The sequence below is a fragment of the Lissotriton helveticus genome, chromosome 12 (genome assembly GCF_964261635.1).
Source record: "Lissotriton helveticus chromosome 12, aLisHel1.1, whole genome shotgun sequence".
Classification (NCBI taxonomy): Eukaryota; Metazoa; Chordata; class Amphibia; order Caudata; family Salamandridae; genus Lissotriton; species Lissotriton helveticus.
The window spans coordinates 66,353,758-66,377,716 of record NC_136073.1 but is presented as its reverse complement, the minus strand read 5'-3'; the positions used below and the strand labels follow the sequence as shown (position 1 = coordinate 66,377,716).

The 23,959-nt window shown below is 47.2% G+C and overlaps 1 protein-coding gene across 1 annotated transcript in view; it reads left to right on the top strand.

Moving 5' to 3' along the window:
* SLC25A35 (solute carrier family 25 member 35) overlaps positions 1-5,097 on the top strand; it is a 125,124-nt gene extending 120,027 nt beyond the window's left edge. The window contains exon 5 of the mRNA XM_078669109.1: positions 2,660-5,097. Coding sequence (XP_078525235.1) covers positions 2,660-2,824 — 165 coding nt within the window. The 3' untranslated portion in view covers positions 2,825-5,097. The remainder of the gene's footprint in view (positions 1-2,659) is intronic.
* Positions 5,098-23,959: the final 18,862 nt, after the last annotated feature.

The following is a 23,959-nucleotide window of genomic DNA, read 5'->3' as shown; positions in this document are numbered from 1 at the left end:
CGCGTTCGCACTCTGGCGGGCTGCTAAGTGCTGCGCTTTGTTTCACATGTATGGCGCAGAGGGAGTAGTGTCATTCCAGGACCTCAGACGAGATTATCACCTGCCCGACACTGAACGCATGCGGTGTTTCCAGGTTCGCCACTGGGCGTTGCAGCGGCAAGTGAGGGACCTAGCCGACCGGAAACTTACACCTTACGAGATGTGGCTGGCGACGCGCTCTTCAGATGCCAAGCTCATCTCAGACCTGTACCGACTTTTGCAGCCCCCCACCTTCCACATCCACAACCCCGGCCGGGATCGTTGGGAGCGGGAATTGGGGAGGGAACTAAGCCACAAAGACTGGGACGACATCTCCTATCGCGCACGTCACTCGGCTTACCACACTGGGCTCACCGAGACTTTCACTAAAATAACCACATACTGGTACTACACTCCGCAACGATTGCATGAAATGAATCATAACATCCCAGACGCCTGCTGGCGCGAGTGCGGACAGACTGGTACACTTACGCACGTCTTGTGGGACTGTCCGTTGCTAGGTCCCTACTGGAAGGAGGTCTTGGATGAGATAGACCAGTGCTTTGACATTGAACTGCCTCGCTTCCCCGCCTATGTCCTATTAGGGTTACCTAACGGGTTGATGTATCCTCTGAGGTCCAGGAGAGGCAGACAGATAGCGATTGCATTAGGCTCTGCGTTACAGAACATACTCATATATTGGCGCACCACCACCGCTCCCACAATTACAGGCTGGCTACACAGGTTATGGCACGTTCTGGGTATGGAGAAAGTGTCCCTTACGGTGGCGGGTGAGGTGGATAAGTTTGAGGGATTGTGGCAGCCTTTCCTCACCTTACGACAGTCGGAATTCAGGGAAATTACTTGCCCCCGATACCTCAGGCTCATGCGACTGACATCCCTGACTACCCCGCAGACCTAGTTAACCTGAAGGATATGCGTGAAGGGGGGTGTGGTTCCGCCGCAGAGTTGTAGGAGGTGTGAGACATTCGCTCAGCACAAAGGGGGGGGGAAAGGAGGGTGGGGGAGTTTGGGGGTTTGGGGGGAGGGTAAAGTGGGGGTAGTTGGGGGGGGGGGGGGGGTTTGTTGGGTTTTTGGTATCAGTCGTCATCACCCTTACGCTTATCATGTGGCTCTACAACATGTTCTCATTGTAATGTCTGTAATTTTGATGGCGCTCATGGAACAGAGACTCTGAAGAACACCTTTCTGACGACAGTATACATTGTATGTATTGTGTTTCTCGTTTATAAACTTGCAATAAAATGCTTTAAACCTAAAATAAGTAGATTAAGAAAAAACTTTGTATTTTTATAAATATCTTTGAATATGGAATTAGGTGCTGCCCCTAATCCGATCACCCTGGCAGTACCTACAATGTCCTGCACCGGCTACTGTTCCCCCAACCATTTTTTTTTTTTTAACCAATCAGCCACAAACTATCCCAGAAACAATATTTTTTTGCTATTGTTTTCAATCGGCTTTGTTCTCTCTCACCCCCCCCCCCACTCTGTATAAAAAATATATGTATATTTTAAATGGTGCAGGAAAGTAAGAGCGCGCCTTGCTTGGAGCTTTCCTTACTACCACGATGCAGAAGTTTGTGATGGAGTGCTACAATTGGAAAAAAGTTACTCCAGAAACCCATAAATTGGGAGTTAAGAAGGGGGAAAGGAAAGGAGGTGGAGTCACGAATGGCTGAGCTTGAAAAGCAGAGTCTGATACATTTAGTTTAAAAAACTGCTGAAAATAAATTGGTAATTGAGATATTTGACAGTAAAGCTGTCATGATTTAATTGGTCACAAAGATGTTGCATTTTAAATTTTCTTACAGGGTTAAGACACCTGCTGCGGAGATCTTTGTGTGCCCAGCAATGTTGAGGCGATTATAATAGTGGTTAATGGAGTTCTGGAGAAATCTTTGTTTTGTCCAGTTACAGTTTGACTCATAAAGTGGGGCAGAGGGTTAACCCTCTGCAAAGATAATCATGTAACATGCAGATCAGATTTGTACTTTGTGTAGGTAGGTAGGTAAGTGGGTTATTGCTTTTCACACCGACACCATTTTGTTACTTCCAGTTCTTAAATTGCAATTCTGCTAATATAGCACAGCGCTGTATTTGCAGGCATCAAAGAGCTGCTGCAAACGGTAGAAAGGTGCTGCAGTTACTACGCCAATGTCAAAACAAGACTATGCTTACTTTAACAGCCAGGCTAAATGTCCAGTGTAGAATACTGAAATACAAAACGGCAGTATCTTTGTGTGTTTTTGTACAATAAAGTAAAGCACAGTGAAATTATTTAAGCAAGGATAAAAGCGAATTCACTTATGTTAATCCAAATATAAATATATATATTATCTTCTCATAGGTGCTTAACTTTTCATTATCTGAGCTTTAATTGCACATTCAGTGTAATATAGAATTTGATTTGAGTTAGTGTGTGTTCTAAATTGGTGAAATGTTAATTGTCTTTCGCTGTTGCCTGAACAAATAAAAAATGCAGCCTTTAACAGTGACTACTAAATTGTATTAGGAATCAGAATGTATGTGAGCATTGAGGTCCTCTGAACGTCCTTTGATAAAGTCGGTTTATTCACAGTTGCCATTTTGTTACCCTGAATGTTCTATTTCGTTTGCAGGGGCTCATGTACAGGGGATTTCTGAACTGCTTTGCCCTGACTATCCAGAAGGAAGGACTCCTGGGTGTGTACAAGGGCATTGGCGCCTCCTACTTCCGTCTTGGACCCCACACCATCCTCAGTCTCTTGTTCTGGGACGAGCTGCGAAAATACTACCACAGATGACCTGAAGAGGCGCTCTGAAGGAGGCGGGACTGGGGCGGAGCAGGGGGGGGGCAGAATCCGACCCGGGATTGGACCCTAGGCCTTAGTTTTCATGACAATGATACTCAGTACTCAGCCAATCCACAAGGGTCTTAAAACTCCGAGTGCCTGTCATTCCCCAGGCGGAGACTGATGGATGCAGGTGGAAGCTGGAGATTACCTTCCTGCCTGGGTGTCCCAAAGTAGGCGCAGGAGAGCCAGACCCATGTCAAGCTTTCAGGTGTTCTAAATAAGATAAATGTACATAGCATCAATCTAGGTAAAACCTCAGGTAGGTCACTTTCACTATGTCTCCCACTGGCACTAAAAAGGATTTTGAAACGGATGAACTCTGTGAAACATTTGTAAATTATTTCCCTTAAAAATAAATTAATTAAACTGGGTAGATAAGTAGTAGACTTACTGAGAGGTGAAGCTGTTCAGCTCTTTGTTGGGGGAGGAGCCATGTAGGTCTATATTTTTTAGTAACTGTACACTCTGATTTTGTGAATAGCCTAAAGGTATAAAGTTACTGACAAATATAAGAATACGTTACACATGTAAATTACCCACCACAGACCAGAGTATGTTTTTGTGCTTTCAGTCCACTGCACTTTTTTCTTTGTCTGTATCATCTAGTATTTATTGAAATGATTTAAAGTAGACATTACATCTTTTTTGCTGCCTTGCCTTTCCCTTGTCGCAGGGACAGACTGGTTCTTGGGCAGTCTCCTTGGTGGCTGCTGTCATTTCCCATTGGTATGCCAGGGCTGTACTGTTACATTCCAGTGGAATGAGAAACTTGTGCTCTTTGTACACTGAACTCTCCATTAATGGCAGACCAAGCAGACTAGGCTTACCCCAAAAGGTAGCGTGCTGGAACCTCCAATTCAGAATACCACACCAATAATACTAAACCAAAATGTCCAAAAATGGCTACATCATAAGAAAAAAATAGATCTTTATTTACATATTGGAAAGACGGGGCAGTTAAAATAACTATCGCCACAAAAACAGACCCCTTAACACCTTCCGTTGCTTAAGATGGTACAAGCTAGCATGGAAATAACAGCCATGGAAAACGTTGCCCTGAGCTGGCAGGTTCTGAGGTTCTCTGCTGTCCTCAAAATCCTTTAGGTCTTAGTTCTCTTACTTAGGCTCTGTACACAGCACTTCTTGTTTTCGCCAAGTGTCGGACGGAATGTTACAATATTCTAAATCTGCTGTGACCTGTGTACTATATTTTTTCAGCTGCTCTATGTGCAAAGGTGGGCTGGAATGGAAGGCCGAGGGAGCTTGGAGTCGGCCACAAATAGCACAAAGCACAAATAATGGGTTGCCACTCACAGAAGAGGTTCCAATTGTAGTGCGCTGAAGAATGCCCCACAGTTAAAGGTTCATTTTTCTGGTTAATGGGGCTGCAAGACTCCATGTGTAAGGGACCAATGCAGGCAGTGGACCCAGTGTTATAAGAGACCAGTTACTGCAACACCTGGTCTCCAGAGTGACATGGAGAGGCCTGGTGCAACGAATAAGCGAATACCCACACCCGTCCTTTGATGGTACTTGGGGCTAAAATCCCATGAACGGCTGACCATGGTCTGCATGGCTGTGGTGTGAAGGCATCAACCCTACCTGGGGAATACACTGGAACCACTCATTTTTTAGTGTCCAAGCACTGGGATGTAGGGCTATGGTCCAGATACCTTTTAAAATTGCTCCTTTATGGAACCTGAACTCTGAATATTGTTCCAACAGTTCTGAAATCGCGGGAGCCATCTTCGGCCTCAGACGCTGGCCGGAAAGCCTGAAGTCTGAACATCCCTAGCGTGGGGAATGGTGGGTCAATGGAGAGATGAGCCATTGCAATATAGAGATTAACCGCACACTGAAGCTGCTCCTTGCTGTAAAAGCGCTAGATCATGGAATTCAAAAGCACTAAGTGCCATTAAAGCTGGCTGCCTTAAAGTTCCACAGTTCACCTTTCATTTGTAGGACGGAACACACGTTTTCCTTTAATTCTAATATGCACTTTATGGGGATTCCAGGGACAGTTATAGCTGCTACTGAGGCACTATTTTAATAATCCTTGTCCAAAATGCAACACTCACTGGCTATAAAAATGTTGTGTAAATGCATTTAAATGAATCCCAGGTCATTTTTATATTTTTTTTTATAGGAATGTTTCGTTTTCGAAAATGAACAAAATATGTCAAGAGAATTGATAGTTTAAATAAAAGAACTACAGTAAATTCCCTCCTGTGTCTAACTTTTCTTTGCATTGAGCGTTTTTTTAGGTCTCGGCTACTGTAGGCTGCACACATGCGCAGTCTAGCTGGCGAGATTTAATGAGATAGAGGAGAACATCACTAGCGAGTTTAAGCCCCACCCCTCTTCTCCATTGGCTGGCTTCCTAAACGGTGGTCAGCCATTGGAGTAGAGGTCCTAGTGACGTTCTTCTTTCTATCTAAGCCCCGTCCTTTTCAGATTGAGGGGTGTGCTTTTGACTTTCTTTCTTACATTCTTTGATGTAAACAACAGTCAAAAACACGCCCCCCAGTCTGAAAAGGACGGGGCTTACAGACAAAAGGCCGTGTGCAGAATTCTACAACTCACAAAATGTACACATCACAAATTATGCCCTACCAAATAAAGCAAATCTTTAGCTCTGGCTAGCAGCGCGATTCTTTCATTTGCTCACCTGGAATCAGCGGTAAACTAGGATCTTTTGAAGCGGAGTCTACTGCCACCGCATCGAACCACGCGTATATCCCCATCTGCTGCCACCATTTTGCTTGGGTCGTTTCACTCTCCAACCATCGACCATGCAGGTCCACTACTGCAGCCATCGGCAAATACGTCATCCAGAGCCGTCATAGAACCCACATTGGCTTCAGTTTACGATGTTTAATGATCCAGTTTAGTGTCTTAATGTTGTACACCAAAGTAGGTAAAACAAAAACAAATCTTATCGTGGTATTTGTTCGAAATATTAAAGGGCGGCATTAGCCATTTAAACAATTTATATTTTTGAGCATTGAAAATGTTAATTTTGCAAAACTTGTAAGTCGCCTATGCAGAACATTTCTATACATGATTACCGTTAGCTGTTGCTGGAAAGATAGCTGTACTAACCTTTTGGTACACCATCAGAGGTCACTAAAAATCAAGATTTCAACGTTCCAAAATGGCCGGCTCTTTAGTTTGGTGTAGCAGGGCCGGCCGGATACATTCCGTGTGAGTGTCCCTCGTCTCATTGGTTTATGGAGTAATCGTTTGCCTTACGTTCAGAGCGTGCGAGCCTCTGGTTTTAGTCTTGCCACAGGGAATCGTTTAAGTGTTACATGGTGGCATTTACGCCATCTCGCTTTCTGCATTTAACATTTTTTCTAGAAACTGTGTGCATGAAGTTAACGTGTGATTTATTTTTCAAAAATTGTTTGTTTATAACATGTACGTGTGGTATTTTAATTGGTTGCTGTATAGTTAAAATAGCATACTGTAGTAACATTATGTAGTTAGGATGTTGTATTTGTTATGATACTATGATTGGAGCCTGGCGTTCTTTGGAATGTTGAGGAGTCCGCTGAGCGAGGTGGGTGCCAGCGACTGGTGTCCCACAACCAATGGATTGCGCTGCTGCCTCTGGTGATAGGGAGCCACTATTGGAGAATGGTGTCCGTGCTGCCTTATTACTGGGAGGGGCAAGCGGTGTGCGCGCACGACTGGTGAGGAGATCCTATTGTATACGTGTCGGTCAAGGATGGCTGGTCGGGTGCTGGGTCTATGCAGGGTGCACTGCCGAGTTTGTCCTAGCCCGATGGTGTTCTTTCTTTCACGGCTTGATTGCATTTTTCCGCCATCTCATTGGTTTTGGGACAGTGGTGCACGTGCATTTTGTGTTTTGTGCCATGTTCTGCTGGGAGTGTTTCCATTTCTTTGGAGTCTGGTTGTGCACCATTGTCTGTTGGTGGCTTGTCGGGGGGGGGGGGGGGGGAGACCTTGCCTCTCTGTAGGCTCCTCTGTGGGCTTTGTAGCTTTCGGTGCTTCTTGTGGGGTAGGTCTCTGGCCGTCTTGGGTGAATGAAGGTTGCTGCAGCTGCGGGCGTTTCCTGGCTTTCTCCATGGGCGGGTCCCGGGGTGTCTGGTGCCGTCTCCTTTCGAGGACCTGTTGGGCGGTCTCTGGTTGCCGTGGGCTGTGCCCTGGCCTTCGTCGTTTTCTTGTTGGCGGTGTGCCAGCATGCCGTTCCAGTGCCGTCCTCTCTGTTTGTGGATCCGGTCCTGGCCACCAGGGTGGGGAGCGTGGTCTTTCGGGCTCTGCATTTGCCGCAGTGTTGGGGTTCCCCACTGCCGAACGGCAGTAACCCTGTGACCTAGAAATTTGTAACTACATACCTCCTGCGAGTCTCTTTTTGGTGCCCAGCAATTTATCGCTGTCAACCATACTCGCAACTTCTATTTCCACGATAGTCACTTTGTATGTACTGTACATGTTACCCAAAAGGGTGTGTGTGTGTGTGTGTGTGTGTGTGTGTGTGTGTGTAGCTCTGTGTGTGTGTGTAGCTCTGTGTGTGTGTGTAGCTCTGTGTGTGTGTGTAGCTATGTGTGTGTGTGTGGCTCTGTGTGTGGCTCTGTGTTTGGCTATGTGTGTGTGTGGATCTGTGTTTGGCTATGTGTGTGTGTGTGTGTATGGCTCTGTGTGTGTGTGTCTGTTTGGGTGTGTGGGTCTGTGTGTTTGTGTGTGGCATTTGCGAGAGATTAAGCTATTGGCATTTATTTATCTGTTTTCAAAACCAACACATAAATAAAAAATTTGTCACTTGCAATGCCAATAGCTCTAACTTTTGCAAAGGCGAGACCGTTGCCTTGTAAATGCTTGTCTCGCGTTGAGAGCGCTTGTGCAAGAATCTATGCCACAATATTGATTTTAAATGCAGCATCTCTGACGCTTTCGGATCTTTTAAATATGTTCGGACCTATGGAAGGATGGTAAGTATTACTTTTTATGTAGAGATGCTACCAGAGATTTCTAGTGTGTACACTCAGGCCATGCATTCCTCCTTAAAACCACCTTGCTGTCTGACCCCCAACAGTAGTGAGACTTTGCCTCCTGTCTTCCCTCCTCCTCAGCAAAATCTGATTAACAGCGGGTCACTGTTCCAGGTTTGGAGCCCTCTTTGAACTCGACAGCAATATCAAAGTTCTGCTGGGCCCATCCCTCCAAGCAAGGGGTATAGCTTCCATAGGTGCACTGGCACCCAGGGCCACGGAACCCTAACTATTCATAGGATTTCACAGTTCAAACAGCAGCCAGAGGGTAATTTCCTTCCGTACAGTAGGGCCCTTGTCACACTGGCTATGCCCCTGCTCCAAGCACCCCACCCAGGTTTTCATGTAAGATTGTATATAGTGCAAACATGACCCAACGGTATTCGAGCACTTTACAAGAGAACTAGATTACATTACATTTCTTTTATGCAGGAGGAGATTAGGTGATTTTCTCAGAATCGCAGGATGTTGAGCACAGGCCTGGATTGAAGCCTGGTTCCCTAGTTCCGAAATTGGCAATTCTAAAGCCATATCTCTACCTCAGTGTAGTTGACTTCACCGCAGCAGTGGGGGCACATCAGGTCTCAAGTGAGTGTACCCAATAACATACCCAAGACACTGACCTATTATTCTCTAAAAGTTCATCCTGGCAATCAGAATGTGTTCAGTGAGCTGTTAGACCATCAGTACCAATCTCGTATCTTTAAATAATGTACACGTCGAGCTTTTGAGAAATAAGCAGTATGTTTTCAGGGAATAATGGTTCTGCATTGTAAAGTAAAGTCAAAAGTAAAGTCCACATTTGTAAAGCGCACAATCACCCGTAAGGGTCTCTAGGCGCTGGGGGGCCGTCGGGAAGATTAAGTGAGCTACTGCCCAGAGTCACATGGTGCTGGGCTAACCTGCCGCCGGAGCCGGGGATCGAACCGTGGTCCCCAGATTCCAGCGTCAGTCGCCCTGGCCGCGGCGCCACACCTCTCCCCATTGTAGGATCTTCGCTGATAGTCATAAATGTTACAATAATTATGCATTGTGTGGTTGGACTGCGGAACTCTTCATTTTGAAGTAGTTGTCCATGTAGGTAAACACACTTGCTGTATTATTCCATATGAAGAGAAATACTCTTTGGAAGCCTATGCTAGGCAAAATGCTGACTGTCGGACTCCAGAAGGATTATTTAAAGACTTCCATTTCTGCAACTGAGGTGGGAAAAGGCTTAAAACCTGTCTACAATAGAGTGAAAGGCTCTGAAAATGGATCCCTGTCCCTGTAATGCTCAGGACCATCCCCTAGACATGATGCATTGTACTGGCAGTGCCTCCAAGGTCAGTTCTGGGTCTTTTTCTGGCTTGTGATATAGGGATCCCAGAACAGAGTAAGTTGGACACCTGTTTTTCCAGTGAATTTTCATTCCTAAATTGGCACTTTGACCTTCTCTCAATGTCTTGTACATCTTTCTGTTGAGTGAAGCTTTTTGTCTGGTATTTACAGTTCTCTTTCTGTTCGAAATGCCATCTCTTTTTATCAAGTGCCCCTCCTGTGGGAGGAAGAAACCTGCCAGAGACCCACATAAGGTGTGTGAAAGATCTTCCGACAACAGTCGGGGAAACTGATTTTTGTCAAAGAAATGTCCAGGACATTGAAGGACAGAAGGCAACAAACTTCGAGGGGACATTAGAAGTCAAGAGATCTAAGGAGGAAGAAGAAAAAAACATGCAAGTACTGAAGACAGCCAGCACCTGCAAGAGACTTCCATAGAAGTCACTCTAAGGAGAGGTCAAAGGATAAAGAAAAACATAGTAGAAACCCTTCTCAATGTCATTCCAGGTTGACATTCAAGGTAACAACATCACTGTCAATGGATTTGGCTCCAACGTGCTTCGCGTTGATAGCTGGCTCGCTGCCAACGTGATTTCATCAAAACCATAGAAGATCCTCTTAAGACGTCTGCATTAAGGCAATCCAGGACAATGGTGACCCACTCTCTCGCCATTGATACATTCTCCAGTGATATTTAAGAAATCAAGGTTGAGGCATTACCCTGCTTGAGGCACACCGTGGTTTTGACAGTCACTTTCGCCATCGATTCATTCCATCTGCTCTAGGTCGACTTGTTTCAACAAGACTGGATTCACCAACATACCTTGTCTCCGCATCGTCCAAATCAATGCCAAGGTTTTCTGCATCATCTGTCCTGCTGAAACAAAGGAAAAGACTGACACACACCTGAAGAGTGTTCCTCCTGAGGAGGTCTTGTGTTCCTCCTGAGGTGCTACTGCACCCTGGATTCTCTCCTGAGTGACAAAGACCACCTCCTGTGCATCCTAAAGCTGATTATTCTTCCTGAATATCATTCACAGGTACCGTTGCATCTTCTGCATCTGCCTACTCCACAAGAATGGATTCTAAGCCACTCTCGGTGTCCTTGTTTGGACGGCATACTGAAGAAGAAATGCTGAAAACGAAAACAATTGGGTTGAGATACTGAAGAATGTGGCACTAAAGAGAAGGAAAAGATTTTTTAAACATATAAAACTAAAGAAAAGCAGTACTTTCTACAGAGGGTTTAATCTCCTTGCTCGCCATACCAGCCGCAACCACAGTGAGGCAGAGTACCAGTGAAAGACCTGAAAGCCCAAATCTACGCTCACTATATCATCCAACCGTGGCAAATGACATTGGTAAGTAATAGGTAGTGGCAGTCTAATACTCACCCCACTCCCCCCTTCCGTTCACCACTCCAGTGGGGCGGGCGGTATTGCAGCATCAGGAAGAGTGGAGATGAAAAACCTTGGACACATGAGTGCTAAATATTGCGAGTTATGGCTGCTGAGAGACACGTGGGAACACGCCCTTGGGGTTGTGTATGTGTGGTCTAGAGTGCCTGTGCACGCTCCTTACTTGGTGTGCCAGCCATCTGGGAGAGTGTGATTAGCAGGGTCATGAGATTGCCCCCATTCGCAAGAGAGCTGGGTATCTGGACCCTGGTACCATTCAAACGTATCAGTGAGGCTATGTCGTTCGCTCATTGGAGAGAGGGTGATTATGAGACACTGGGGTACTTGTATCCAGATGAGCGGTTTGTTACTTTTGAGGAGGCTTGTGTCGATTCCTTGGTCGGGACTGGACAGTTTCTTCAGTATGCTAAAATTGCCAGTATGGCTCTGGGAATTCGGTCAGGGTTTCCCTAGGCTCCTTAGAAGTTAACAACTTTGTTGACAATGGGTATTGCCTGATTTTCAGAGTCTGTGTTCAATGGGGCACTTAAACGGTACTGAGTCGGAGGGAGCTTTCCTGCAAGGTGGATCTGGTTAGATGACTTAATGGACCCCCTGATGGATAAAGAATAGACTGAGGTTTGTGCGCTTACTAGAAGGGCGTCCTACAATGCCAGGTTTTTAACTGATCCACTTCAGTTACGTTCACTGCATTTACTTGAAGCCTGAGGTGCGGGGCAGCAGGTGTCTCTCTCCTGCATTAGTCTGGCGGTGTCTGACGGTGTGCTTGTTTTGGGCTAAGGTGATAGCAAGATTGTGGAGGGCGGCTGACTTGGTGGTGGAGACCTCCAGACGGTGTCTACTGAGCATAATTAGGAAGCCCTGGAGAGGGGTGATACGTTGGGAGTTCTTGAGGCTAGCACTGGTCGTTGCCAAGTGGCGTGTAGCAATGATATGAGGCCCCCCTTGGTATTATGAAGTGGTGATACAGTTTAGTGGGCCCTAGCAGAGCAGACACATATTTGACTGGCTAGGAAGGATGATAGAGTGTGGACTTAGACACCTGTGCAGAGCCACTGGAGGCATTGTAGGAGGCCAAGGAGGGCACCCAGGACCCATCTTCATAGGTACAGACTGCGGTTGTGAGTACATACACGATGAGGTGGGTGATGACGGTGCTCAGTGGCAGGGCCTGCTGTACAGGAGGGACGCTGTGACAGACCGTGATAGGAGGATTGGGTTCTGGGGAGTTCTCTGGCAAATTCATGAACTGAAGAAAAGGATTGATTATGTATGGTCTTCAATATTGGGTGGGGGGGTGGCCTACCTATGGAGAGAATGATAATTGGGGATACTGTAAAACTGTTGACTTTGATGCTGACTTATTTTTGTGAAAACAATAAAAACCTGTTTAACAAAAATACTGGGAGTCATGGCTGTTCTTTACCTTTTTAAGACTAAACCACCACCAATTCCTCCAAAAACAACACTGATGCACCTAAATACCATCCCGAAGAACAAAACGGCAGTGCTACTAAAACAGCTGGTTCCACCTCAACAAAAAGGTCCAGGTATTTTCGAATTCAAAACAAGGGTCCAAAACTGGAATACAGATAGATTTTTGGATCTATGGTTTACTGACATCCATCAAGAGAAACATGACAGATGCTGTCCCTTCATCAAATCTACAATCAAGCAACATGATTGGTTTTGTATCAGTAGACCTGCAAGGTGAATATTTCTACATAACTGTTGCAAAGCATCAAAGGAAGTACTTAAGATTTGCAGTTGGGAATTTACATTTCCAATATTTTGTTATGCCATTCGGCCTCAAATCGGCTCCCCCTCTTGTTCTCCAAATGCATGGTGGTAGTAGCGCATACCTACGAAGACAAGGAAATGTAATCTCTCCACACCTGGACAACTGGATAATCGAAGCACCCAGCCAATCATAGGAAACACACCACTTCAAGAGAACATCCATGTTATTTCACAGATTAGGTCTACCAATCAGCCTCAAAACATCAGTCTCCAGACCAGTACAACCACCCTATCTGGGAGCTATGATACACTACAGAAGGAAGTGTCTATCCTTGGGAGGAGAGAATGTCATCTATCTGATAAGTGTCCTCTCTTATTAAACAGCAGTTTTCCTCTCTCCTAGGTTCTGTGGCATGTTGGATCTACCTTGTCTCCAACACAAGGCTACACATGAGACCCATGCAGCAATGCCTGGAAGAACGATGGCTTCAAAGACCAGGCAAGCTGCAACTGACTATCAGCAAAGCAGTCCCTCACTTGCTGGTACATTAGATATCATTCCCTCAACTAAGTTATTTTTCCTCCGGAGACTGCGTTGCAAACCATTGTAAAAAATACATCACTGAATGGGTGGGGAGGGAATCTGGAGCATCCGTCAATTCAAGGTTTTTTTGACAGTCAAGAAAAGCACTTACCATATCAACTATCTGGATCTGCAAGTGGTCCATCTGGCTCTCCAGTCTTTCCTTCTGTCAAAGATTTTACATCCAATTTTTTTTGGCTTCCTTGTGATTTGTCTCACTGGCTCTGCATGCCAATGATGAATGCCATAACTCCACAACTGACCCATAATCAATGGGCCATAACTCCATTTTTTCATTTTGTATCCGGTTAACCATAATGAAGACAATGTAATAGTGGTATCAATGCTACCTCGTTTCCCTCAGTCTAAATCTATGTGAACATGTACAGGGCCTTAATCTTTTGTGCTTTTTCTTTATTCCTATTCTTCATCACCACATTTTATTTTGGGTTTGTGGTTATTGTAGTTCGTTATTATGGTTTCTTCATTTTCACATAATGCCATCTTACCCACTGCTGGTGAAACCAGTAATATACATACAACACACAAGGCATTATCACGTAGTTCTCCTTACCCAATTTACTTTTTTAACACTTAAGGCCTCCCAACGTTGTCACCCCATGACTATGCTATAGTACCTAGAAACTAGCTGCCTTATTATATGCCTTTTGTGCGATTGGTCGAAGATGGTTGTCACTATGTTTTATATATGGGAAAGGGGTGTAAGAAGCTGGCTCACTATATAGTGCACTACAATGAAGTACACTGTGCAATGTGGGCGAGCAGTTAGTCTTATCAGAGGGTAGTGGTAAGCATTTGTTGTACTCACCGAGGCAATAAATGAGACACATACTCGAGAATAAATCGGAGAGTAATTTACAAAAATAACACTGATTTTTATATAATTTTTCAGAACAAGACCTTCTTTCTACACTATGTACTTTTTAAAATGGCAATTCTCAAAGTTCGCAAAATGAAAACCTTTAGTGCGCACTTACGTACCATTGAAATCAATGGCAGAAAATAGAAAAATCCATATTAAATAACACTGGGATCTCAAGGTTCCCCTTCGGGATTTAAGAAAGTAGCAAGGCCAGGCCCAATGTTCCACCAACAGATTCTCAGGAGTGTCCCCGATTCGGCCAGTAGCACGGTGCTGAGGTCGTTGGTAGCTGGTGTGCTACGAAGAAGGGGACCACTTGAAAACACACTGCACAAAGGGACTTAAAGGTAAGTATGAGGGGTTCCACTCTGGAGCAGGTCACAGGGACACGAGAGCATGGCTGGATCATTGTTACAAAGGTCAGTTGGGCCGGGTGCAGAGCAGTACCTCGACTTCTAGAGAGTTCTTTGGTGATTTGTCGAAGGCTGGAGGAACTCCAGGGTTCTTTGAGGCCTCCCAGTTGCAGGACGAGACAGCACTCCACGAGTGTCCAGTCCTTAAGGCAGCAGGCAGGGTTTAGTGTCAAAATTAAGCAGCAAAGCTTCCGTTCTCGGGTCAGCTGCTCTTCTGGGTCTGAATCTTGATCGTGTCCCTCAAATCTAAAGTTCAAGGTCCAGGGATGCCACCTACATACTGAATTTACGGGCATTGCAGGGGGTGGACAGGGAGTAGCCAATAGGCTACCTACCTTTAGGGTGTCTACACCCTCTTAAGTGACCACTTCCTGTGGGAAAGGGCACTTCCCAAACTCTGATAGGCTAATTCCTGCCATCTAAGATGAAAGTATTGGAAAAGTTGTGCTCACATCACCTTCACCACCTTCGGGGGTGGTGCTGGCTTAATGTGGGCACACTCCCTAATCTAACTAGATTTCCCACATGTCGTCCTGGCAAATGTGGAGCAGGAAAGGGGGGTTGGCATCCTCCACTATCTGGAGAGGCCTGGGTTGCATTTGAAAGACTGCATCATCTTTGGAGCTTCCCACCCTGGTAGGTCATCTTGGTCTGAAGGAGGTGTGAAGCACCTCTACCCAGAGAAGCCTTTGTTCTCCAGTATTAGGGTGTCTTTCATAGATTCACATGCTTAAATATTCCCCGTCGTCGAAGTGGGAGCCCCACGGTAAATAAAATAGCAATAAAATCCCAATAAAATATGTATGTAAAAACATAACGATTCAGAAAAGGGGGTGGTGATGAACAGAGTGTCTGAATTAAGCAGACCACTCTTACCCAGTCTAAAGATCAGGGCTTGATCCATCACCGTTATTTAGCTCACTGCCCCATCCCAGCTCAGAACCTGGCTATATGCAAATTAGTCTGTCCCTGGCCCAGTGCATCATGGGAACAGGGCAGACCAAACTACCAAGCCAATTCTTCACCAGAAAGGAGACAAGCTACCGGGGACCGGTTTCTGGCATTTCAGCCTCGTCGGCCCGGCTTGCTTGAATCCTGATGGAGCAGTGAGCAAGGGACTCATGTCTGAGTATACCCTGCCACACCTCCAGTATTAGGGTGTCCTGTGGGAAAGGGCACTTCCCAAACTCTGATAGGCTAATTCCTGACATCTAAGATGAAAGTATTGGAAAAGTTGTGCTCACATCACCTTCACCACCTTCGGGGGTGGTGCTGGCTTAATGTGGGCACACTCCCTAATCTAACTAGATTTCCCACATGTCGTCCTGCCAAATGTGGAGCAGGAAAGGGGGGTTGGCATCCTCCACTATCTGGAGAGGCCTGGGTTGCATTTGAAAGACTGCATCATCTTTGGAGCTTCCCACCCTGGTAGGTCATCTTGGTCTGAAGGAGGTGTGAAGCACCTCTTCCCAGAGAAGCCTTTGTTCTCCAGTATTAGGGTGTCTTTCATAGATTCACATGCTTAAATATTCCCCGTCGTCGAAGTGGGAGCCCCACGGTAAATAAAATAGCAATAAAATCCCAATAAAATATGTATGTAAAAACATAACACATAGAAATACACACTAGAAATAATTGCAAATACCAGGTCATAATTTCCACATAGTAAAACATGGAGAGAGAAAGAACTTTTGTAACATATCCCTGTCATTATGTTAATCCAAACTACAGCTAATCAGGCGCAAGCACCCCTCCAGAACTTTCTCCTCAGAGGCTCAGGCCCTCAGATTTTCTACCGCACGTCGTGTGAAGGGAGTCTCCCTGAGCTCTGCTCAGTTTTCTACTTTATTCTGGTTTCCAGTACTTTCTACAATGTCTTCAAGTAAGAAGTCTTTGTTTAGACCCTGTTCTTCTTGTGGGAAGTTGCAACTTTATTCTGAGGACCCCCACAAGAAATGTATATACTGCCTATATCCTAACCATGAGGTAGGCAAATATAAAATCTGCAGGACTTTTCCCACCAAAACCTTAAAGGATAGGGAGGGTCGCCTCCTCCTCTGGTTACAAAGGCTGAAAGACAAGGATTCAGCTCTTTCTGTCGCAGAAAGCCTGATGTCAGGTACTTCTAAGGCTGCCTCAAAGCATAGCAGTGTGCAGGATATACCTTCTCCCTTCTTGAAGAAGAAGAAACTCTCACTCATGAAGGCTCCTGTGGTGTCCCCACCTCCTCCTGCTACGCCGACGCCCCCGAGATCTGAGTCTCAGGTGTCTACGGCTGCTTCTAAGCATGTTTCCACCTCAAAACGTGTAAAATCGTCGACGGGAGCGTCAACGATCGTCCCGACGACAAGATCTGCCGTCTCCGGCTCATCGACGACAACAGTGACGACGACTTTGGCTTCTGGTTCGTCGACGGCGTCTGTCGACGAAGGTATGCCTCTGTTTTAAGACTGTCTCGCCAACGATTCCTATCGCCTCGACGTCGAAGAAGGTCTCGCGTCGTCCTCAGGATCTACGTCGATGAAGAAAGCCTCCTCGTCGTCAGCTGCTCTGTCGACTAATGTTCCGTCGACAGCGGTTTTGTCGACGACAGCCTCATCTACGACGACTCAGTCGACCGGGACTCCGTTGGCGGTGGCTCCGTCGACGTCTGTTCTGTTGTCGTTGATGGCTTTGATGATTTCATCGACGGTGGTGCCATCATCCTTCGCATCCGTGCCTCTGGTGCCGATTCCTTCATCCGGGTCTGGTGTTTCCTCCTCCGACCCTTTGCACCAACGTCGCAAAGTGCCTCTGGAACAGCTTGACATTCCACGTGGCATGCAGCCCCCGTCACCCCTGTTTGCGACAGGTTCTGAACAGGACTTTGGTTCTGAAGAAGACGACGATGTCATTTCCGGGCAGCACGAAGCCCTTCTGAACTAGTCATAAAGTGTCAAGACTATGGGGATGATCACGAGGACTCGTATTTTCAGGAGGAGGAACCTGCCACTCAGGTTCCTACGGCAGCACTTCCTCTTTCCCTCATTTCCAATCTCCAGTATATACTGGAGGATTACAACAGGCGTTTCCCGTCATCTTGCCATGGTTGGCTGCTGCCTATGGCTCCTGCGCCTGCACCAGCTCCTTCCGCTGCCGCTATCGGCATCGCCGCCTGCTCCGGCTAAGACCTCTATTCAGGTCCATGCTACGATGTACGAAGACGATGATGATAATCTTTGCCCAGACAGAGAGGATGGCGAGCTGCAGGATGATGATACTGATGGTGATGGCGATATGCAAGATTGGGACGATTACCAAATTCAGACACCGTCCCTCCCTCCTGCAACTCCTGGGGATTCCCCTCCTGTTAACATTGCAGGCTTTCACCAACTCATGGATAGAGCGGCGCTCCGCTATAAACTTCCCATGGTTCAAAGGGAAGAAAAACTGCTTTCTTTATGACTTTAGGAGTCAACCTTTCAAGCAAGTTCGGACAGTCCCAATCAAAGATTTCATTTGGAATGAAGGAGTCAAGTTGATGCAAACGCCGAATTCCATCCCTGCACAACTACCTCTATTGGAGAAAAAGTATAAGGCGCCCCAGGGTTCTCCAGCTTGCCTGGTGGCACAGCCTAAGCCGGATTCAGTAGTCTCCCAGGCCGCCCAGTGCCTTTCCAGAAACCCATCTTCCCCGATTACGGCTCCTCCAGATCGCGAAGGTCGTCGCCTCGATGCCATCGGGCGAAATTTTTAACTATGTCTTCCACTACTGTACGGGCCTCTAATGATTTGGCCATACTGGGACGCTACGATTGTCAAATGTGGTTTGACATGTCCACCTTTGTTGCCCTCCTTCTTGAGTCCTCCAGGGCGGAGGCTCTTAAAATTCTTCAGGAGGGGGAAAGAGTGTCGGAAGAGATCATCGACTGCTCAGTGGATATTGCCTGCACTGGCTTCCGTCAGCTTGCGGGGGCAGCTGTTCTACGACGCCAGGGTTGGCTTTGTTCCACCTCTTTTCGCCAGGAAGTTCAGGTGAAAATTCTCGACATGCCTTATGACGGCGAGTCACTCTTTGGTCAACATGTCGATGAGGCGCTGCAGACAATGAAGAAAGATACTGAAACGGCTCGTTCCTTAGGCACTTTGCAGTTCCGCAAACAGCCCTTTCGTGGTGCGCGCAGACGCGGCACCACCTTCTTTTCGTGGCGGATCTAATCAATATCGCTCCTATGGCCAGGGAAATCAACTGTATTCCAACCAGCCGCAGCAGATCTCTCACCAGCAGTCTTCCAAATCCTATTGTGGAAAGTCTTCCCATAGAGGTTCCACTTCCAAAATGCGCGCAAGGTTGGAGGTCGAATCTCCCTGTTCTTTTCTCAATGGTCCTAAATTACCTCGGACCGTTGGGTGCTGGATATTGTATCAAAGGGCCATGCCTTGGAGTTCGTAAAGTTTCCTCCTCACACTCCTCCGACTGGTCTGCCTCCTGTGCACCTCAAAGAACTTTTCCAGCAAATTCGCATTATGATTCAAAAAGGTGCCATCGAAGTGGTTTCCAAGTCTGAGGGGGATGGGATTTTATTCGCGATTTTTCCTCATCCTCAAAAAGACAGGCGACTGGCGTCCAATCCTCGATTTACGGGCACTGAACAAATACCTGAAGTGCCAGTCCTTCCGCATGCTCACGCTGATGGAGATCCTACGTCTTCTCTGCAAGGACGACTTCATGACCACCATCGACCTCCAGGATGCTTATTTCCATGTGCCAATTCTTCCTCATCACCGGAAGTACTTGCGCTTCTGGGTGAGGCGGACAGACTTTCAATTCAGGGTGCTACCTTTTGGCCTGGGCTCCGCCCCTCGTGTCTTCACAAAGTTTTCGGCTCCAGTGGTGGCTTATCTACGTCTACAGGGCGTCCAAATTTTTCCATACCTAGACGATTATCTCATCAAGTCACAGTCTCACAGCCAGCTGTCTCGACACACACAACTCTGTCAGACCTTATTTCGCTCCCTCTGTCTTTCCATCAATGCCGAGAAATCTCAGGTCGACCCAGCTCACTGCAGGACTTTTCTAGGCGCCACTCTGGATATGTCACTAGCCAAAGCATTTGTGTCTCACGAACGTCGGCTGCGGATTCTACGCCTGGTGGATCTCCTTTGTTCAAAAGAGTCTGTTTCCATTCGTATCTTGAAGTCTTTTCTTGGAATGGCGTCCTCGTGCATCTCTCTGAAACCAAATTGCAGGCTCAGGAGTCGCCCCATTCAGGAAGAATTTGACGGTCAGTGGCGTCAGGTCACCGGCTCTTTCAACGATCTCGTTCATGTGACCACCCAGATGAGGCCGGCTCTCCAATGGTGGGCGCAGCCGTCCAATGTGGCTGCCGGGACCTCATTCCTCACCACAGCTCCGGAACACATTCTGACCACGGATGCCTCCTTGGAAGGTCGGGGCGCACACCTTCAAGGGCTGTCCATCAAGGGCAAATGGACTCAGTCTCAACGCTCCTGGCACATCAACAGGTTGGAGTTGATGGCCATCTTCCTGGCTCTCAAATCGTTCCATCTTCTCATCCAGGGAGAATCGGTGCTCATCCAAACCGATAATACCACCAGTATGCACTATGTGAACTAGCAGGGCGGCACCAAATCTCCTCTCCTGTCTCGACTGGCACAGACTGTCTGGGATTGGGCACTTCGGCACCACATTACCCTGCCAGCAGTTTATCTACCGGGCATCTCGAACATCCTAGCGAATGCCCTCAGCAGGTCCGCATCCTCGACTCGCGAGTGGGAGCTACATCAGCCGACTTTGGACTTCATCTTTTGGCGTTGGGGTCAACCACACATAGATCTCTTTGCAAGCCCAGTGAACCGAAAATGCCCGTCCTTTGCAAGTTGGCTTCCCCATCCTGAATCGTCCGAGAATGCCCTTTTGATGGATTGGTGCGGCCTATTCGCCTACGCCTTTCATCCGATTCCACTGGTTCCTCGAGTGTTATGGAAGATGCGGAGACAACAGTGCCACATTCTCCTGATCGCTCCTAGATGGCTTCGACAAGTGTGGTTCTCTGAACTGCTGCTTCTTTCTCAGTGCAAACCCATTCTCCTTCATCCTCGAGTGGACCTCATGATGGACGAGGGCCTGATCTGTCATCCGGACCCCTCCTCTCTCAAATTATCGGCCTGGAACCTTAGCACCTTGAATTTGCCCATTTGACCATCCCGCCAGCATGCAGAGACATTCTTGCCAATGCCAGAGCTCCATCTACAACAAAGACTTATAAACTGAATTGAAAAAGATTATGTCACTGGTACGCAGCTGCCAACATTCATCCTGTTCATTCTACTACAGCTCAGTTACTACCATTCTTTCTAGAGCTGGCACAGTCAGGGCTTTCCCACTCCACTTTGAAAGTTTTCTTGGCGGCGATTTCTCACTTCCGGCAGGATGGCTCCTACTCTCTCTGCTCTTCCAGAATCATTAGTCAGTTTTTCAAGGGACTGTTCAGGAAGTTTCCGCCCATTAGGCGTCCTCCTCCAACCTGACATCTCAACATTGTTTTGGCACATTTAATGAAGGCACCATTCAAGCCTATCCACAAAGCGGAGTTGACATTTTTAACTTGGAAAGTGGCCCTTCTCCTTGCTTTAACCTCTTCACGTCGTGTGAGTGATATTCATGCATTTACTATTAAGCCTCCTTTTCTCCAATTCAAATCGGTCTGTGTAGTTGTAAGACGGGGTTCGAGGGGGAGCGCAGCAGTAATAGGCAACAACCGTGTTCTGGTTATTTGTGGGTTTATTAGTGAGAACAAATGGTCTGTACAGCTTTTTTGCCTTGAGTGGGACCTCCGTGGTGATCTACTGCGACTCCTTCCCCGTCTATGGACCTTCTCTTTCTTCCGGAGTCCTTCAGGGGTTCTTGTGGGCGGCTCTTCCTCGGAGTCCGTCGCTGCTGGCTCTGACACCTCCCCAGTTGGGAAAACAGAAAAGAAAACAGGGACCGAGTGTGAATACTGTACACTCACGAGAATAAAAGGGGCGGGAGTGAGGGAGGAATCACCGGTGCTCGACTATATACAGTGTTCTACGTGGTTGGAGGGTAGTGCACAGGAATAGGGTACCGGGACTTAGGTCTCCCCTGGTTTGGTACCTAGTGTACCTTTACTGCTAGCCCAGCCCCGCAAGCGCTCACGCACCTGAGTGAGCCACGCACCTCCCCTGGGTGAGTGGCTGGGCGGCTCACAGGAACGGTGGCCTCCTGGCTTTCTGTCGTCCTCAGCTGGCGCCGACTCAGCTTCCTTCTGTGGTTTCTCCAACTGTACTCCCCCGGCCTCTGGTGGTTTTCGCCGTTCTCCGTCGTTTTCTGTCTCCTGTGCAGTTTCTTCTGACTTCCCTCGTCTCCCGTCTCCGCCTTCTCCTGTCTCGCTCTTCGTCTTCTCCCACTCGTTCCTCCACGCGTTCCGCTCCTCCGACCTCCAGGTGTACAAGCACCCCTTTGTTTCCGGGTTCCGACCTTTTGTTGGAAACGCGTAGTCTGCAGGCTCCTCCCCTTCTGTCAGCGTCCATGAATTAAAGGGCCAGTCCACCTCGGCCGTCTCCGACCGGTTCCAGTCCATGTCCTGAGAGGAGGAGAGAGAGACAGAAGGGGGTGAAGGTAATACAGTGGCAGTCCATTCCCAGCTTGATGTGGTGTCCCGAGGGGTTCTGGGAGTTGTAGGCGGTGAGGACCTCACGTACTCAAGGGACCTCCTATACACCCCGTTACAGTAGTGCTTCGCACCAACCCGGCGTTCATGCCTAAGGTGCCCACTGACTTTCACCTCAATGAACCTGTTTTCTTAAAGACCTTCTTTCCCAATCCTCAATCTCCAGTGGAGCAACGTTTACATTCTCTGGAAGTTAAGCGATGCCTGAAATTTTACATCGATAGGACGGCACCCTTTCGCAAATCTGATCAGCTGTTCGTAGCCTACGGACGCATGTGCAAGGGGCGTTCTGTCACCAAGTCAACTATTGCACATTGGATTTATTCAGCAGTTTCCTTCTGTCATCAGAAGGCTGGCAAGCCTCTTCAATCCTCGGTGAGAGCTCATTCCACCAAGGCGATGTCATCCTCTACTGCCTTGTTTGCTGGTGTGCCGATTCACCAAATTTGCCGAGCAGCTACATGGTCCAGCAGGCACACTTTCACGAGACATTACTACCTTGAAACGATCAACGAAGCCGATACGGCAGTGGGACAAGTGGTGCTTCGCAATCTTTTTAACTAAGATGAGTCTCTGCTTTCTACCCTTCACCTATATGGTTTGTGTAATGATATTGTTATTTTATTATTATCATGCCTACCTGGCTATGCTTGATATTTTGCATTTTCATGCCTATGCATTGCTGATTTTGCTCTTACTGCCAGCTATTACTGCTCACTATTCTATTCAAGCATGTGAATCTATGAAAGACACCCTAATACTGGAGAAGAACAATTGTTACTTACCTGTAAACAGGTGGTTCTCCAGTATTGGTGTCTTTCATAGATTCACATGCGACCCACCCGCCTCCCCTCAGAGGCTCGCTCCTCCTCCTAGACTCTTTTTGTTACTCTTGTGCTACCAAAATCTGAGGGCCTGAGCGTCTGAGGAGAAGGTTCTGGAGGAGTGCTTGCGCCTGATTGGCTGTAGTTTGGACTAACATAATGACAGGGATATGTTGCAAAAGTTTTATCTCTCTCCATGTATTACTGTGTGGAAATTATGACCTGGTATTTGCAACTATTTCTAGTGTGTATTTCTATGTGTTATGTTTTTACATACATATTTTATTGGGATTTTATTGCTATTTTATTTACCGTGGGGCTCCCACTTCGACGACGGGGAATATTCAAGCATGTGAATCTATGAAAGACACCAATATTGGCGAACCACCTGTTTACAGGTAAGTAACAATTGTTCTTCCTGGCCTCAGATCGCTGGCTCTCACCCAATGTCTAGTGGTGGCAGGATGGCTAAGACTAGTCAGAGACCACACCAGTGCTTGGTATGTTTTCTGGGGACCCTATAAGGTCCCGTGTGCATTTATCAATAAATCCAACACTGGCATCAGCTAGTCTTAAACCTGCCATATTTTGGCGAAGCCTGACTGCTCATGCCAAGCTACCAAGGGGGTGAGCAGGGATTCTTTTTAGTAGTGTATCCCCCCTTATCCTGACTAGAAGGAACGGTCCCTATTAGGACAAAGGTGCAAACCATTGCCAACTAGAGACACCCATTTTTAACAGTGAGGATTTATTAAAACAAGATGTTTGGTACCAAACATCTTAGGGTACAGTGAAGCTATAATGGAGCTAACCAACCAACCACGCCCTCGCCGCCGTCCCCCGCATCCGAAGAGCGACAACAGGAGGAAGATCCTTCTCCTACCTGGCCGCCAAGACCTGGAACTCACTTCCCACCAATCTGCGCCTGACCCAAGACCACCTCTCCTTCAGGAAGAAGCTCAAGACCTGGCTGTTCGAGCAGTAGCGGCACCCCCCCCCCCCCCCTCCCAGCGCCTTGAGACCCTACGGGTGAGTAGTGCGCTCTACAAATGACCTGATTGATTGATTGAGCTAGGAAACTAATGCCAAGTATCCAGCTCGTGCACTCTGGCTTCCTTGTGCACTTACAATATCCAAGAATGGACTTGATATTGCATGGTCATATCTGCTCATGCAGATATGTCCACACATGCA